The sequence below is a fragment of the Carettochelys insculpta genome, chromosome 2 (genome assembly GCF_033958435.1).
Source record: "Carettochelys insculpta isolate YL-2023 chromosome 2, ASM3395843v1, whole genome shotgun sequence".
NCBI classification, from domain to species: domain Eukaryota; kingdom Metazoa; phylum Chordata; order Testudines; family Carettochelyidae; genus Carettochelys; species Carettochelys insculpta.
The window spans coordinates 40,550,262-40,567,511 of NC_134138.1; the positions used below are offsets into that span (position 1 = coordinate 40,550,262).

General features: G+C 47.0%; 1 protein-coding gene across 23 annotated transcripts in view; it reads right to left on the bottom strand.

Annotated features, from left to right (window-relative positions):
- The window catches only part of RIMS2 (regulating synaptic membrane exocytosis 2), a 724,335-nt gene that overhangs the window by 587,154 nt on the left and 119,931 nt on the right, over positions 1–17,250 (bottom strand). For 11 of the 23 annotated variants that reach the window (XM_074986787.1, XM_074986773.1, XM_074986797.1 and 8 more), the window contains one exon: positions 17,084–17,095. The exons of the other annotated variants lie outside the window; for them this stretch is intronic. In XM_074986787.1, coding sequence (XP_074842888.1) covers positions 17,084–17,095 — 12 coding nt within the window. The remainder of the gene's footprint in view (positions 1–17,083; positions 17,096–17,250) is intronic. 23 annotated transcript variants of the gene reach the window in all.

Consider the following 17,250-nt stretch of genomic DNA (forward strand, 5'->3'; position numbering starts at 1 on the left):
AGCCATAAATACTGAGAAGAAATACACATATCAATTTTAATTAAGTTGATTTTCAGTCAAAAGCATAAACTCCACCATGAAGCCTCCTCTTGGAGTTCCATGCCAGTCCCAAGCCTGGAGAAAGGAGGAGGGTTGGTCAGATGAGTGATGATACACTGACCGTGAAACAACAATGCAAATGAAATCTGATGCCAGTATGACTAAATTATAAAAGATGCCAGCTCAGACATGGCCTGGTTAAACAAGGTCTCCGACACCAACTGAACAATCGGGGTTGGGTCAGTAAGTTTGCTACTGAAAGAAAATCACAACTAACACATATGCTATTAATTGGAACATGGAACATCCGAACACTGTGGGCAACTGGAAAATTAGAGTTGCTTCAGCAGGAGATGGAGAGCTACCAATGCGACATACTTGGATTGGAAGAGATGCATTGGATGGCATCGGGAGAGATGTGTGGTTGAGAAGTCATTTGATCAGGAAATGAAACGAAGCATGAGGCAGGAGCTGGATTTCTTCTTAGCAAAAGAGCTTGAGGAGCACTATTAGGATACAAACTGGTGAGTGCAAGAATGATGATAGCAAGATTTGAAGAAAAAACATTCAACATCTCAGTCATTCAGGTGTCTGCACCCACATCAAACAGTACAGAGGAAGAGACTGAGCTATTCTATAACAGACTTGACAAAGATGCTGGAGGAGATATTGAAGAGATGTGTTGATCATCGGAGGAGATTGGAATGTGAAGGTTGGAACAAATAACAAAGGTTGGGAGAGAGTCATGGGAAGGTTTGGATATGGAGAAAGAAATGAATGAGGTGAGAAACCAGTAGAGTTTGTTACGGAGCATGAGGCGGTGATCTGCAACTCAAGAGTCCAACAAAATGACTGTAGGAAGTGAACATGGTGATCGAATGACAGGAAGTCCAAGAACATGATAGATGTAATTTTCATAAGAAGAAGACGGGTAATATCAGTACAGCAGTGCCAAACTTTCCAACGAACAGATATGGATTTGGACCACTGTCTAGTGATCACAAACATCAAGATAAAACTCAAGAGAAAGTTTAAGATGCAGTTTAAGGAGAGAAGAGACGTAGTGAGGCTCGGCAAGGAAGAAATAGGGAATGCGTACTGAGCTGCGCTCGAAGAGAAGATTAGGAATGTGACCACAGAGAAAGACCTAGTTAAGAGAGTCGAAGGGATAGCCACAGTGTCAGAAGAGGCAACTGAGCAGACTGTTCCAGAAGAAGAGAAGATTAATAAGAAGTGGATTACACAGGAGACACTGAAGTTGATCCAAAAGAAGAGAGCACTGAAGATCAAAAGGGATGTTTCTGAGAGGGTGGAACAGCAATATAGGGTAAAAATTCAATCATCATCAATAACCGTGGGCTCAGCGCCCATTGGTGTCTGACGCCTCTCTCACTATTTCCTTCCATCTTTCCCTGCCCAGTGAGGAGTGACTTAGTTTCTGAAGATTCAGCTCCGCACCAATCTACTATATCAGAAAATGCAATCAGTTAAAGAAAGCAGCAAGAAAGAATAAGGCAAAATGGTTAGAGGAGCAGTGTGAAGATATAGAGAGGTAGTACAGTGAATGAAAGACCAGGGAGGTGTATACAATGATTATTAATATTAATAGTAAGTGGTAGCCAAAGTAGATGTCAATAAAATATGAGAACGAAGAGGTGCTCCCAAACAAGGGGAAGACAGTGCAGCAATGGATGAGATACTGCACCGATCTATCAAAGCACAGCTGGAAGTGAGTGTCTCAGAGAGACTGATTGAAAAACTGAAAGAAATATCTCCACTGAGCATCTAGAGCAAGAGCAATATTTCAAAGGAGGAAGTAGAAAGAGCAGTGAAACGACTAAAGAACAACAAAAGCCTCAGAAATGATAAGATCATGGGACAGATGATCAAATATAGTGGTGAAATTACAATTCAGGAAATACACCAACTATGTAATAGAGCATGGAAAGAAGAGAAGGCACTTAAGGAATAGACAAGATCCATGCTAGTGACAATACATGAGAAAGGAAGTACATTGGACAGCAAGAACTACACAATGATTGCCCTAACGAGTCATCTAGGCAAGGTGCTGATGATGATACTGACAGAGAAGATCACAGATAGAAGAACATCCAGTGGATGAGCAAGTGGGGTTCAGGAAAGACAGAAATACCATACAGCAGATATTAGCACTAAGATTGATATCGGAGAAAGCTCGACGAAAGAACAAGAATGTATACGCTGGCTGCATCAATTTTCAGAAGTCTGATATCGCCGAATATCTTCACCACGCATCTAGAGGGAGCCATGGACAAGATCAAGGAAGAGGCAGAAGGGATATCTGTGCGTGGGAAAAGAATTAACAACTTGAGATTGGTGGATGATATAGTTATCATTGAGGAAGATGAGGACAAGCTAGCAAAAACGGTGCATGTGCTAAACAAGGAAGGGAAGTGGTATGGACTGATTATGAACATTGATGAAACAAAAACAATGATATTTGGAGATAAGGAAAAGGAAAGAATATCAGTGTAGATGGGATTGAACTTGAGAATGTAGAGAAGTTCACATATCTAGAGAGCAACTTAATGTATGACCTAGACTGTAAGAAGGAAATAGTGACTCGAATAGCGAACGCAAGAGCAAGTTTGAAGATGATGAACAAAATCTGGAAAAGCAAAGCGATTAGCTTAGGAATGAAGCTGAGCATCTTGAAAACATGTATTCAGCAGCATGTTGTACAGATGTGAGACATGGGTGATAACAAAAGATTCAAAGAGAAGAACATTGGCATTCAAGAAGAGTTGTTATAGGAAGATCTAGGATGGATGCAGAAGGTCACCAACGAGGCATTATATAGGAAGATACAGCCAAAAAAGAATCTATTGCAGAAGGTTATACCACAGAGGTTACAACTATTAAGGCACATCTACAGAATTAAATAGTGAGAGAGGCATCAGATGTCAGTGGGCGCTGAACCCATGGTTGTTGTTGATGATGATGATGATGAGTCAAAAGAATAGGGGGTCCACAATTACAGCAGATATATGTATTCATTTTTCCATTGTCGGCAACAAAATTTGATCTTCCACAAATTTTATTGCAAATATTGTTGCTTTATCCCTAATCTTAAAAATTAGATCTCCTGTGTATTTTCAAACAGTTGTACACATATTTGCAATATTACTTGTATGAATATGCTGTTTTTAGCAGAGAAATTTAAGCAGGGAGATAACTCTGAAAATCTAAGCAAGAGAAACTGATATCTTGAATCTTAATCCATTTAAACAATTTCTTTTCAATTTACACTTCGTTAGACTTCAGGTTTCTCAGGGAATGTTCACTTATTTATCATTCTAGTGAAAGAAGTATGATAGTGCTAACAGGAATCCAGCAAATTCAAAATTCTACGAAGTACTTTTATCATTTAAAAAAAATATAAGCAATTTGAAAATCTTTAGCTAAATAAACCACTGTTTTTAATTTGTTGGAAACAATTGCCTTGCACTTTTAGAACTTGGAAGAGGAGGCTACTAGTCTGTAAATGGAGGATCTTCAAGATGCATGGTCCCTATTTGGATTCCAAAATAAGTGCACATGAAGGCCAGAAGGTTTCGTCTGTGTGTCTTGCAGATAAGGATATAATAGGCCACAAGGCTGACACCTCTCCAGATACTTTTTACTGTTAAGCAGGGGAAACTGCAACTAAAAAGATGAAGTGTAGGTATTGGAAGGGAAGACATTACCAGGAGATTGAGGGGTTGTTTCATGAGATCAGAAAGAACAAGACTGAAGTCCCAGGACAGCATGGATTTGAGTACAGGTAAAAAGATACTGAGTAACCCTTTTAGGGAATAGGCAGTGGTAGGCTGTGTGAAGACGGAGGTGCCATATCCATCCAACCAGGTGACTAGACTTCAGGACTTCCTGAGATCTCTTTCAACCATATGATTTTATGAGTCAGGGAAAGAAAGACACTGAGTGAAGTGAGGTGGTTTCAAAAGAAGTTAAGTCTCAAGTTTTTAGTTTGAGCAGACAAGTAAGGACAGCACATGTGGATATTGAAGATAGTGGGTATTCACGGTAGTGAGCCCAAGAGGTGAAGCACTTCCATTTTGCTTGCCCACACACCATGGTGGAGGCCTGTCTAATCTAGTTAAGGATATGTCAGAGGATGATGGAGCACACCCTATGCTCAGGCTCCGCTCAAAAAATACACTTTGAAATGTAAAGGGCTAGGGTGACAATGTTGGGGGTGTATGGGCAGAGATGTGTATGGGATGAACAAAGCTGACAGGGCCAAAATAGAGCTCTGAGAATTATTGCTGTGTGATCGTGGTGATTTTTGGAGAGAACTTGTGGCATAAGAGGGATGGGAGCAATGGCATCAAAGAAAGTGTCCAAGCAGGAAAGAAAGAAAGCCAAGGGAGAGGGATAGCTCAGTGGCATGATTGTAGGCTTGCTAAACCCAGGGTTGTGAGCTTAATCCTTGTGGGGTAGCTATTTAGGGATCTGGGGCAAATTAATTTATTTAAAAAAAAAGATGTGGGAGGCCATTTAGGGATCTGGGGCAACTAGATTTAAAAAAAAAAAGCAGGGGGGCAGAAACGGTGCTTGGTCCTGCCCAGAGGGCAAGGGGACTGGACTCGATGACCTCCCAAGGTCCCTTCCAGTACTATGAGATGTGTGAATGGCATTGCTCAGCAAGTCCCACCCCAATGACCCACAGGAGTTGTACCATGGAAGTGTATTTTGCTTGCATGTGTGAAAGAGGACCTATCATGGCATTCCTCATTTGCATGGTGTCACGTCACTTGTCGTTCAGGCAGTGTCCTGTTGAGTGCATCTTCCACTGAACTCTTGGTGTCCAGGAGGTATGTGGGCTGGAAAACGATATGATCTTTGATGTCCCAATTACAGAGATGGATGGACTCCTCAAAGGAGTTGGGGGATGTGATGCCACCCTATTTGTTGATATAATTTACTGCACCAGTGTTTTTGGAGAGTAGTTGAATGGGTTTGTCTCAGAGGTGTGGAAGAATTGAATGACAAGTGAGACAGATCACTCTCATCTTCAGACAATTTAAATGCATTTAGTTTCTTTAGGCAGTCAGACGCACTTAGTTATGTGGTGGCTCATATGAGCAACCCACCCCAGAAGGGAAGCATCATAGTGTATATGGCTCATGACCTGGGAGGAGTAAAGGGAGTATCAACCAGCATTTTGGAGGGGCCAGTCCACTAGGTGAAGAACTGCAAAACCCCTGGGGAAATCAGGACCCTATTGTCTGGGTGGTTACAGTGCAGTTTCAACAGGGAAAGGAGCAATAATTGAAGACAACACATGTGAAGATGAGTGTGCAGCATGACTTGAGGTGCACACTGCAATGTGTAATGTGAGTTGTGAAGGTTGTAAAGTGACCTGCAGGAAGAAAGGACCACTTCATAATGGAGTCAAGCCATGCCCTCATTTACAAATTTGACACCATCAACCGAGGCCTGAACAGAGACTGGGAGTTGTTGGCCCATTACAAGAGCAGTTTCTCCTCTCTTGATGCTCACACCTCCACATTAACTGCTGATAATAGGCCACATCCTCCGCAACTGAACAGACCTTGTCAACTCTGGCCCTCCCCTTGACTGAGACTCCCTCTTTAAACTCTCCTCTGAATCCCCTCCCTACCACCCATGCATCTAACAAAGTGGGTCTTTGCCCATGAAAGCTTATGCTCCAAAATATCTGTTAGTCTATAAGGTGCCAGAAGACTTCTTGTTGTATATGAAAATAAACATATTTCATACTGAGAGTCATGAAGCAGGTCCCCTAAGAGAAAGAGCAAGAATGAGAAGGGGGATGACTGAGGCAAGGGAGGACACCACAACAGGAAAAAAGCATTTTGAAAGAAGAAGGGCAAAGAGGAGGGAAAAAAAGATAGCATGTTCTTACTAAAACTTGTAACAGACGCACTAATAGGCTCTATAGGCGTATGAGGCCTCTGCTAGAGAGACTCCAAAAGGGGTTGAGAAGGAACTGTGGCGTGGTTAGACCACAAAGAACTATATAGCCACAGTTCACAGCATGAAACAGGGAGGAGCACATATGCAGTCCAACAGGCAGTGCATATTTTGTGCCTGTACATGCCGGTACAGAGTAGCAGCACCTTGGCAGCCCCAGCCATGGGATCCCTGGTTGGATGGCAGGGGATCCCAACAGCCCCGCTGTGGGGAGCCATCTGGGGCACAGAGCCCCACCAGCAGCCCCAGCCACAGGAACCCATGGGTCGGGGACAGGTGGAGAGTCGGCTGAGCACTGGCTCCTTTTTTTTTTTCTTTCTTTTTGTTTTTTAAACAAAAAAAGCACTGCCAACAGGCATTACTACCAAAGATCTCCAATCTCTGGTGCGGAGTTGCTACCATACCTACACTGAAGCATACAAAGGAACACAACTTGAAGAAGAATATATCTAACTACAACACTAAAAACAGGATTAGAAACAAGAAAAGATTATAACTACATACAAGAAGGCAGAATGGACAAAGTCACTCTCCCAGGATAAAAGCACAAAGAAACAGGGGTTACAATTGAAGCCACCCACCAGTAAATGGAAACTGAAGAGATGTTGACCCACACAACTATTAGATCCTCTGGGGAGAAAATGAGGGGATGCACAGCTTACATGTGCATCAACTAAACCACTGTTTCCCAATTTTATTTGGCCATGGTTGCAGAACACCTAATAACAGTCTCATATATGGCTTAATCCCTCTCCGCCCCAAACCCACCCAAAGAGGCCCCCATCCTAACTCTGCCTGAACAAACTCCACTCAAGCTAGCTCCTCCCATTACCTCATCCAACATGGAGGATAAAGCTACCCAAGCCACTGCTGCTCCTCCATCTCTAGTCCTGAGGACCTGATTTCATTGGCTGTCCTATGGCAACACAAGAGGCCAGTCACAGCCCATGAAAGGCAAGGATGATGCAGGAGCCACAGGACTCATCTGGCTACTCTTCCGGATAGCCAATGGCTCCCCGTGTCCCACCCCCATTGTGTGCACACCAGCTACTTTGCGAGTGAGGGGCTCTCTGAGGCTCCCTCCAAGGCCACCACTGAAATAATGGAACTAAATTCAGTTGGTTTAATGGACAGATCCCTCCTGCCACTCTGCTGGCCGTTAAACTAATTAAATTTAGTTACGCTGTTTCAACTGTGACAGGCCAGGGAGCTGCAGAGGAGTCAGCGGTGGCAGTGTCCAGAGCTGTAAGTGACTCCTTAGAAATGCATGCGGCTCCAGAGCTGCACGTTGCCAACCCCTGATCAATTTCTTGCGGAACCCCAGAGTTCTGCAGAACACCATTTGGGAAACACTGAACTAAACCTTCCAGCTCTAATGCATGTGCAGACAGGTTGGAATCCACATAGGGACCACCGTTCAAAGAATTGCTTGTTTCTTTCCTTGCCAATTTGGCCCTACATTAGACAAATATTTTCCTATATCCAACGATACAAGACTGAGACATGGCTGGGATTTGGTTTTACTTTTTAACTTGTTTCATCATACCAACATCATCAGAAATGTGCAAATGGTGTACAATATGTGGAAACAATGATTTTATACAAGAGAAGTGCTGTAAGAAAAGGAAATGAGTGCATAAAAAGCCTCTTCCTTCCACATGAACAGCAACGCAGGAATCTTCTTTAATATGTGAGTGCCTTACTAAGTGCATCTACCTAAATCCCAGTCATACATATTCAATAGCAAAATGGGCATCATTTTATGACACTCAGAGGGTATGGGCAGTTCCCATCTAAATGCTGCATATGTTCCCATCAACAGTATACAATGATGGTAGATAACTTTTACACACATTTCATAGTGAGCAGTAGCAGTGTTCCTTGTCAGCTGAGCATGCGGGCAGCCATTCAGGAGAGATTCAGGTGCTGCCCAGCTGATTGGCAGAGTGCCCACAGCCACCCATAATGGGCAGCATATGGTTCTATTGGTGGTGCATGCCTTGGTGCACATAACAAAATTTATTCCACCCATTGGTGGAAAAAAATTAGAAGGACCGTAGAACAGTACCCCAGTCATCCCCTTAAAATCTTGTCATCACTGACTGGATCCCTACGCCACAAGGCAGGGTGGACTGTTTCTCCTTCTCATCTCTGCATGGATCTGAGTGCTGCAGATTAAACTACAGAAGTAGTTTCCTGATCCACATTGCTCAGCTTTATGGTCAGCATTTACCCAGTGACAGCCATTCTCAGTATCTTTAGCTATATTTAAGAATGCTCTGGATTCAACACACTGTACTACAGATTCCAAAAATACAACATGGCCCTTAAGATGTTGATACTGAAAAATGAGGAACAACAAATAACATGACTTTTCCATGTTGGTAAAAAACAGCATAATCCATATCTTATATCACATCTAAGCCAAATATTGTATAGGATATCTATTTTGTGGATATTTGAGTCCAAGCTGCTGAGGAATACAGAAGCTCTATTGACAAAACGGACTGCAAAACCAGGATTTCTGCTGTCCCCATCACAGACGTACACGGAAGGAGAGCATCTTGTACCCTTCTCTTGCATTCACACTGCACTAGGGCAGAGATAATATCACCCAAAGTACACATTCGGCTCTCTATCGATTTCCACAGACACCATTCTGTATCAGTAGAACTGGGTAGTGCTTAAAGTAATCTGAGATACGATCATCAACCATTAAAAGGGTAATCTAAATACTAACTGCTCCCAAAATAGACATACAACTCCCCCCCGCAACAAATGTAACCACTATGATACATACATCATAAACCAAGGTATTTGGGTATCGCCTTCCCCTCATTCCTTAACTGAGGGCTTACTATCTTGCTAAACTTTGAGCTTTATACTGTAAAAATATGGACTAAAGTACATTTGCTCCAATCTGAAAATCTGACAAAGTGGGTCTTACCCAGGAAAGCTCATTACCTAATAAATACATTTGCTAGTCTTTAAGGTCCTACTGGACTGCTTAGTTTTTGTGAAGCTACAGACTAACATGGCTATCCCTCTCAGACTATATACAAGTGGTTCTGTTGACTTCAATTATACTACAAGCTATAAATAGTTTCAAAACTGCTCTTAGATTCTAAATGCTTCAGGGCGAGGGAAGTTCCTTTTATTGATCTGTTTCATATCTATAAGCACACCTTGGGTGCTGCATAAATAATAACAAAAAGATACGATATGGACTATGTTTGAAGAAACATATCATCTTTGTGTCTAAAGCTATGAATATTGACTATGTACCAGTAATGCAAATATATTTGTTCCTGGGGTACTGCTCACAAAGCAGTTTACATCCAGTCCAGCCAGCACTTTGTAAATGGACTATTCATGCTGATTGTCCATAAAAGGACACTTGTGTAGTAGACCATAGAAGTCTGTCCCTGTCTGATGGATCTTCCTGGGGAAGTTTTAGCCAAAAGGTGGGTAATGGCAGCTCTCAGGACTCATCAAAGCATGCAAGGGTATCTGACTTGCTTGTAGCCTGGACTCCATCTCATGCCTGTAATTTTCCACTCAGTGACCTCCTGAGATCTCTTCCAGCCCTAGGATTCTATGAGTCTACAGAGAATATTCCCTCCACATGGGAGAAAGCTATAGAAGCATCTCCATTTTTGCCTTTTTCCTGTTCTGATCGCTGGACTTACACTAAAAAGAACATTCCAACTGAGGACCTTCCACTCTTTCAGAAGTTATGAGAGACTTTACAAGACATCAGTTTATTCCATCACTAATCCAAGAACATAGCAATGAGAGTATATACTTGTTTTCCTTGTCTAGTATACTAGTATACTAGTATACTCTCTCCTCTTTCTTTTCTCTTATAAAAAAAAGAAAGGTTACTCACCGTAGTAACGGTGGTTCTTCGAGATGTGTCCCCGTGGGTGCTCCACATTAGGTGTCGGGCTCGCCTGGCGCCGCAGATCGGATCTTCCAAGCAGTTTCTGCCAGACCGCGCATGCGCCGGTGCGCGCCGCTCCCCCGCGCGCTCCCGGCCATGTGCGCGATCCGGTCCCCGCCAGTTCCTTGACCAACCGCCTCGGATGCTCCTGCAAAACACTAAACAGAGATCCGGAGTGGGGAGGATGGGCGGGTAGTGGAGCACCCACGGGGACACATCTCGAAGAACCACCGTTACTACGGTGAGTAACCTTTCTTTCTTCTTCGAGTGTCCCCGTGGGTGCTCCACATTAGGTGACTACCCAGCAGTAACCCAAGATAGGAGGTGGGTAATCGGATTATGTGCAGCTTGTCCCCGAGAGGACCGCTGCCGAGAGACGGGTATCCTCTTGGAATACCCTGTGAAGGGCGTAATGTTTGGCGAAGGTGTCACAGGATGACCAGGTCGCCACTCTGCAAATGTCTTTTAGTGCAACGCCCTTGAAAAAAAGGCTGTTGATGCTGCCACCGCCCTAGTGGAATGAGCCCTGGGCGTGGCCAGTAAAGGAGTCTTTTTGAGTTCGTAGCACATTTTTATGCAAGATACGATGTGCTTAGAGATTCTCTGCGAAGAGAGACATTCTCCTTTTGATTTGGGAGCGATAGAGACTAGGAGCCTATCCGTTCTCCGGAAGGACTTGGTCCTGTCCATAGAGAAAGCTAGCGCCTCCTCACGTCCAGGAGGTGTAGGCGCGCCTCCTTGTTAGAGTTATGAGGCTTTGGATAAACAAGGGTAAACAATAGGTTCGTTAGTATGAAACTCAGAAAGAAACTTTAGGAACAAGGGCTGGATGCAGCCGTATGGTTACCGCCTCCTTGGAAAAACAGCGCAGGGTGGCGTTGCCATAACTGCCTCAAGCTCGCTCACCTTGCGAGCTGACGTGATTGCGAGAAGAAAGGTCGTCTTCATCATAAGGAGGCGGAGGGAAACCGTGGCCAAAGGCTCGAACGGTGGTCCCCTTTTCGCATTAAGCACCAGGTCCAAGTTCCACGGAGGTGGAAGCGGTTTCTGAGGGGGGTATAGGCTTACCAGCCCTTTGAAGAACCTGGTAACCATGGGATGGGCGAACACCGTGTGCCCTTCCTCTTCGTGTCTGAACGCCAAAATGGCGGCCAGGTGGACCTGAAACGAGGATAGCGAGAGTCCTCCTCTCTTGAGGTCCAGTAAATACTCTAATATCACAGCCATAGGCACCGAAAGGGGGCTAGCTGTTTGGCAGAACACCATGCCGTAAAGCGAGTCCATTTCTGCTTGTAGGTCTTCCTGGTGGAAGTCCTCCTGCTACTTTCTAGGACTTGCTGCACTTCCTCCGTACATGTGCTCTCTAGGGAGCTGAGCCATGGATTAACCACATTTGTAGTCGCAGGCCTTGGGGGTGCGGATGCACTATGGACCCCTGGGCTTGCGTGAGCAGATCCAGCGCCACCGGAGGGGACATCGGTGGCCGGTCCGACATGCGCAGGAGTAGGGGGAACCATTGCTGTCGATCCCACGTTGGGACTATCGGGATCATTCAGGTTCCTTCCCTCCTGGCTTTGTGCAACACTTTGTGGATGAGCACTGTGGGAGGGAAAGCGTAAAGCAGGGGGCCCCTCCATGAGATCGCGAAGGCGTCCCTCAGGCGCCCCCGTCCCAGTCCTGCCCTGGAGCAGAATCGTGGGCGCTTCTTGTTGTGCTAAGTAGCAAACAAGTCTATCTGGGGAAAACCCCATGCGTGGAAAAATCGGTTGCAGCAGATCGAGACGGATCTGCCACTCGTGCGTGAGTGCGAAACGCCTGCTCAGCTGGTCTGCCTTCACATTGCGAGCGCCTGGTAAGTACGAGGCTTTCAAGGTTATATTGTTGGCGATGCAGCAGTTCCACAACCGGACTGCTTCTACACATAAGGCACGGGACCGAGCTCCTCCTTGCCGATTTATATAAAACATGGTGGAGGTATCGTCTATACTGATCCCGACTACCTTGCCTTTCATTTGGTCTCGAAAGTGTCTGCAGGCGTTGAACACTGCTCTGAGCTCCAGTATAGTTGTGTGCAGTGACTGCTCCATGGAGGACCACAGCCCTTGCGTCACCTCTTCACCCATGTGTGCTCCCCACCCTATGAGGGAGGCATCTGTAGTAAGAAAAACCAATACGTGTGGTTGGTGGAAGGGTACCCTTGTTAGCAGGTTCCCGGGGTTTACCCACCATTGCAGGGATTTGCGCACCTCTGTTGTGGGCGACGCCATCCTGTGAACAGTGTGTGCTGCCGGTTTGTATACGCTCGCCAGCCAATGCTGCATGCTGCGCATGTGTAACCTGGCGTTCTGTTCTACGAAACGTCGCTGCTGCCATGTGGCCCAGCGGCTGTAAGCACGTCAGAACCGGCACCATAGGGCTGAAGGTGAAGCCTTGCGCGAGGCAGCCGATGGCCCGAAAGCGAGTCTCTGGTAGATACGCCCTCGCTGTAATAGAATTTATGCGTGCCCCTACGAACTCTATGTCCTGTGTGGGGTCTATCTTTGATTTTGTCAGATTGATAAGCAGGCCGAGCGAAGAGAACGTGCCTGCTGTGACGCATATTATGCGTAGTACCTCCTCCTTCGAGGCCCCTTTGAGTAGGCAGTCATCCAGATACTGGAATATAAATACCCCCTGTCTGTGCAGGTAGGCTGACACCACTGCCAAGGTCTTGGTGAAGACTCTGGGGGCTGAGGAGAGCCCAAACGGTAGGACCTTGTAAGTCGAGGGCTGCGAACCAATCTCCATCGTCTAGTGCCGTAAGGATGGAGGCGTTTGTGATCATCCGAAAGCATTGCTTGCGCAGGTACCGGTGAGGCCTCGAAAATGTAAGATGGACCTACCCGTGAGCAAGTACCTCGAGTAGAACCCTCTCCCTTGCAGTTGCTCCGGCACTCTTTCCACTGCCCCTACAAGCATGAGATGGTCTACCTCCTGCTTGAGCCTCGCTACATGGGAGGCCTCCTGGAGGTGGGGCCCCGGGTGGAGGTCATGGCGGTGGGAGCAACTGGGAGGGGATGGCGTACCCCGTGGCTATGATCTCCAGCACCCATTTGTCTGTTTTGATCCTTTGCCACTGGTTATAAAATGGTCGGATGATGGCCTTGAGCACTGGTTTCGTGCCCTCTGGAAGCGAGTCCATGAGGGAGGTTAACCTAATGTGGTTGTCGAAATTATGGTTCGCTAGATGCGCTGCGTAATTTGCCATTGGCAACAGTAGCGTGGAGGAGGAGTAGACCTTTCTGCCCAACAGTTCCAGCTTTTTGGCATGTTTGTCTGTTCCCCCATGTTGCGACGACTCCACCACCAAAGAATTTGGTTGTGGGTGGCTGAACAGGAACTCCATGCCCTTCGTCGACACGAAGTATTTTTTTTTTTTTTTTTTCCGCTCTCTTGTGGACAGGCGGAATAGTCGCAGGAGTCTGCCATATCATAGTGGCAGACTCCAAGATTGCGTCATCAGCGGTATTGCTATTTTGGAGGAGGCCGGAGGTCTCAGATTTTTGAGGAGCTTATGGTGTTGCTCTTGCACCTTTGCTGTCTGGATGCCTTGCGTGAAGGCCACCCTCGTAAAACAGCTCTTGGAACTGTTTGAGATCGTCCGGAGGATGGACGTCCCCCGGGGCCGTAGCCTCATCCAGGGAGGAGAGCGAGGAACCGCTGGGGTACGTCTCCCTGGACCCTTCCAGTTCCCGCTGATGATGGTACACCCTCTCACTAGAGGTTTGCGAGGAAAAATCTTGGGGTTCCATAACCAGTCCCCCCTGAGATGCTTAAGTCTCTGTCCCCGGTCGCAATTGCCCTCGGGGGTACGAGATCGTTTGTAGGGATTTTTCCCTAGTAGATTGCCGATGGTGTCTATGCCCTGCGTGGTCCCAGCCAGGGTGAGGCTGGTTGCAGAAATGGAGAAGGGGGCTCCGGGTAGGCTGGGGGGGGACCCCTGCCTTCTAGTTGGAGTCTGCAACATAGCGGAGGGCTGTGAGAAAGCAACTCCACAGCCCTGTGCGGAGAGGGGCTGCAATGCCTCCTCTTGTGTGCAGTCTTCCCCGTCCCTTGAGGAGGTAACTCCGCCCCTGACATACAGGGGATCCCGGCCCCGTCCGCACCGAGCTCGGCACACTCGAAGGCGGTGCCGCACGTGCGGTGTCCTTCGGTGCCGGCAGGCTGCGTGCCTGCGCGCTCTGCACCGCCGGTTTTCCGGGGGTCGGTGGTACCGGCGCTTGTTTAGTCGCCGCCCTGCCTGCGGTGCGGGGCGGCTGGCTGATTATCGGAGGCTGAGCCGCTTGCACGTGGCTCTCCGTGCCGCCGCCGATCAGCTGTTGCTGCGGCTGGGGGCTGCTCGCTCTTCCCGTCCCGCTCGCTGTTGCTGCCGGCAGGGATCGGGCTGGGGGGCATACAGGGGATTCCGGCGTCCGCACCGAGCTTGGCACGCTCAAGGGCGGTGCCGCACGTGCGGTGTCCTCCAGTGCCGGCAGGCTGCGTGCCTGCGCGCTCTGCACCGCCGGGGGTCGGTGCCGCTGCCCGCGGTGTCGCCGGTACCGGCGCTTGTTTAGCCGCCGCCCTGCCTGCGGTGCGGGGCGGCTGGCTGATTATCGGAGACTGAGCCGCTTTCACGTGGCTCTCCATGCTGCCGCCGATCAGCTGTTGCTGCGGCTGGGGGCTGCCCGCTCCTCCCGTCCCGCTCGCTGTTGCTGCCGGCAGGGATCGGGCTGGGGAGCATACAGGGGATTCCGGCCCTGTCCGCACCGAGCTCGGCACGCTCGAGGGCGGTGCCGCATGTGCGGTGTCCTCCGGTGCCGGCAGGCTGCGTGCCTGCGCGCTCTGCACCGCCGGTTCCCCGGGGGTCGGTGCCGCTGCCTGCGGTGCCGCCGGTACCGGCGCTTGTTTAGCCGCCGCCCTGCCTGCGGTGCGGGGTGGCTGGCTGAGTATCGGAGGCTGAGCCGTTTCCACGTGGCTCTCCGTGCCGCCGCCGATCAGCTGTTGCTGCGGCTGGGGGCTGTTTGCTCCTCCCGTCCCGCTCGCTGTTGCTGCCGGCAGGGATCGGGCTGGAGATACTTTCCTCCGTTTCTGCGCTGATGGAGTGAGGGAGGCAGCTTTCCTTTTAAGGGCCCCGGAGGGTCCCTCCTGCTGCGGCCGCTCCGGCGCTTCTGGCTGGAGGGCCTTATCAAGAAGCACCATTTTTATCCTCATCTCCCTGTCCCTCCGTGCTCTGGTTGTTAATTTAGCGCAGAAGGCGCATTTCTGTGCCACATGGGACTCCCCCAGGCACCTTATGCATAGACTGTGCCCATCGGACACTGGCATCGCCTCTCGGCAGGACTCACGTTTTTTTTTTTTTTTTTTAAAGCCTGAAGAGGACATTGTTGGTGAGTCTTTGAGTTTTTAAGTGGGTACTTAGCACCTTCTTTGTGCCGTTTTCCCCATCCGATGGCCTGCCTTAGCAGGAGGGCTGATGGCCCTAGCTCCTGGCCTCCAGCGCTTGTTACTGGGACTGGCTGAGCTGTCCCGCTCGTAGCTTGTTCGTTGTTGTTTGTTTGTTTTTTTTTTACAAAATAACAACCGGCTAACTCGTAGTAGCCTAAGTGCCTGAAAAAAACTTTAAAGAAAAACAGATAAAGTCGTTGAATACGCTACTTGGCCTTAGCCTAGTTGGATTCCGTCTGCAGCCGACGGCGGTTAAGAGGAACTGGCGGGGACCGGATCGCGCACATGGCCGGGAGCGCGCGGGGGAGCGGCGCGCACCGGCGCATGCGCGGTCCGGCAGAAACTGCTTGGAAGATCCGATCTGCGGCGCCGGGCGAGCCCGACACCTAATGTGGAGCACCCACGGGGACACTCGAAGAAGAACTTTAGTTATTAGATACTAAACGATTGGCAACAGTAGATTATCAGGTCAGATCCAAGTTATACATTGGCTTGGCTGTGTAGCTGATCTCTTGAGATTAAAAGAATCTTTTGTTTAATGAAGTTGGCATTAAATAGCCACTCATCAAATCTAGCATCTGTGTGATGAAACGAGAGCTGAAATGCCAAAGAAGACTACAGTTTGAACTTCCTGTTAACCAGTGCGGTGAGAGAAATTTACTTTTGTTACTGGCTTGGTGTACCTTATTGAAGAATAACCATCCATTCAAGGTAGGGCCAACTTATTTGTCAGCAGTTTGTCCTAAATCTGGTATTCTCAGTGGTGACCCACAAAGACACAATGACGGACTGTAAAACCGCTATGCAGATTTTTGGGACCTGTCTGGAGCACAACATCTGGGACATTGTGACATTCCCAGAGCTGGGATCCAGCCTAAATCTGAACGTCTACACTTCAATTAAACTACCTTGTAGCCCAAGACCCATTATCCTGAGTCAGCTGACTTAGGACAGTAAGGGGTTTTTAATTGCAGTGTAGACATAAACAGTGGAGCCTGAAACAACTTCCAATGAACACTGTTAGCAAACAACCATTTATTTAAATGAAAGAATTTGCTAGAAGCATTTCTCATTTAAACATACATAAACTGTAAAGAACTTTCTAGTCTGCAGGTGACAGAGATTTAATTGCTAAGCACAAGAGGACAAGAGCTTGTAAAACAGTAGCTAGTAAGATGTTCGTTCTTAAAAGCTTATGACACATATGTTTTGTTGATGATTTAAATTACTGTGAAAAAAACCTAAGACTACTGACCTGTCATTCCATCAAAATAAGAAGGATAAAATGTAAGAATTAAACTACATTTTAACAATGTGGGAGTTCTTAATACAATCAAAGCTATCACTGTGAACAAAGCTGATATTACCAAATTTATGCAGCTAAAGTTTAAAACCTGTTGTAAAATAAGTTTTGGTCAAAAATACTAATACTGCATCAACTTCCTTTTTTCCTTTTTAAACTGTACATGCCATACTGAAAAATTAAAGAAGGAAAAACAAGTGCATGCTCACAAGTTTCTTAACAAAAGAATTTCCATGCATAATATCTACAACACTTTAAAGTTTAAAGTACATGCAAAAATCTAGCCTTTAACATTAATAATATTCAAAAAAAAATTATGTTAGACAGAAAAATGCTCTAACCACTTTGTCCTCCTGGAGTTCATATCCACGAAAGCAAGAAAGAAAGGACAGAAAAAGACAAGAAGGAAAGGTAGTTATTTCCATACTGAAATCAAACACTAGTATTTGTTAGTAAAAATAAACAAATTTTTAAAAAATGACTCATATAGGCTACGGCTACACGAGCT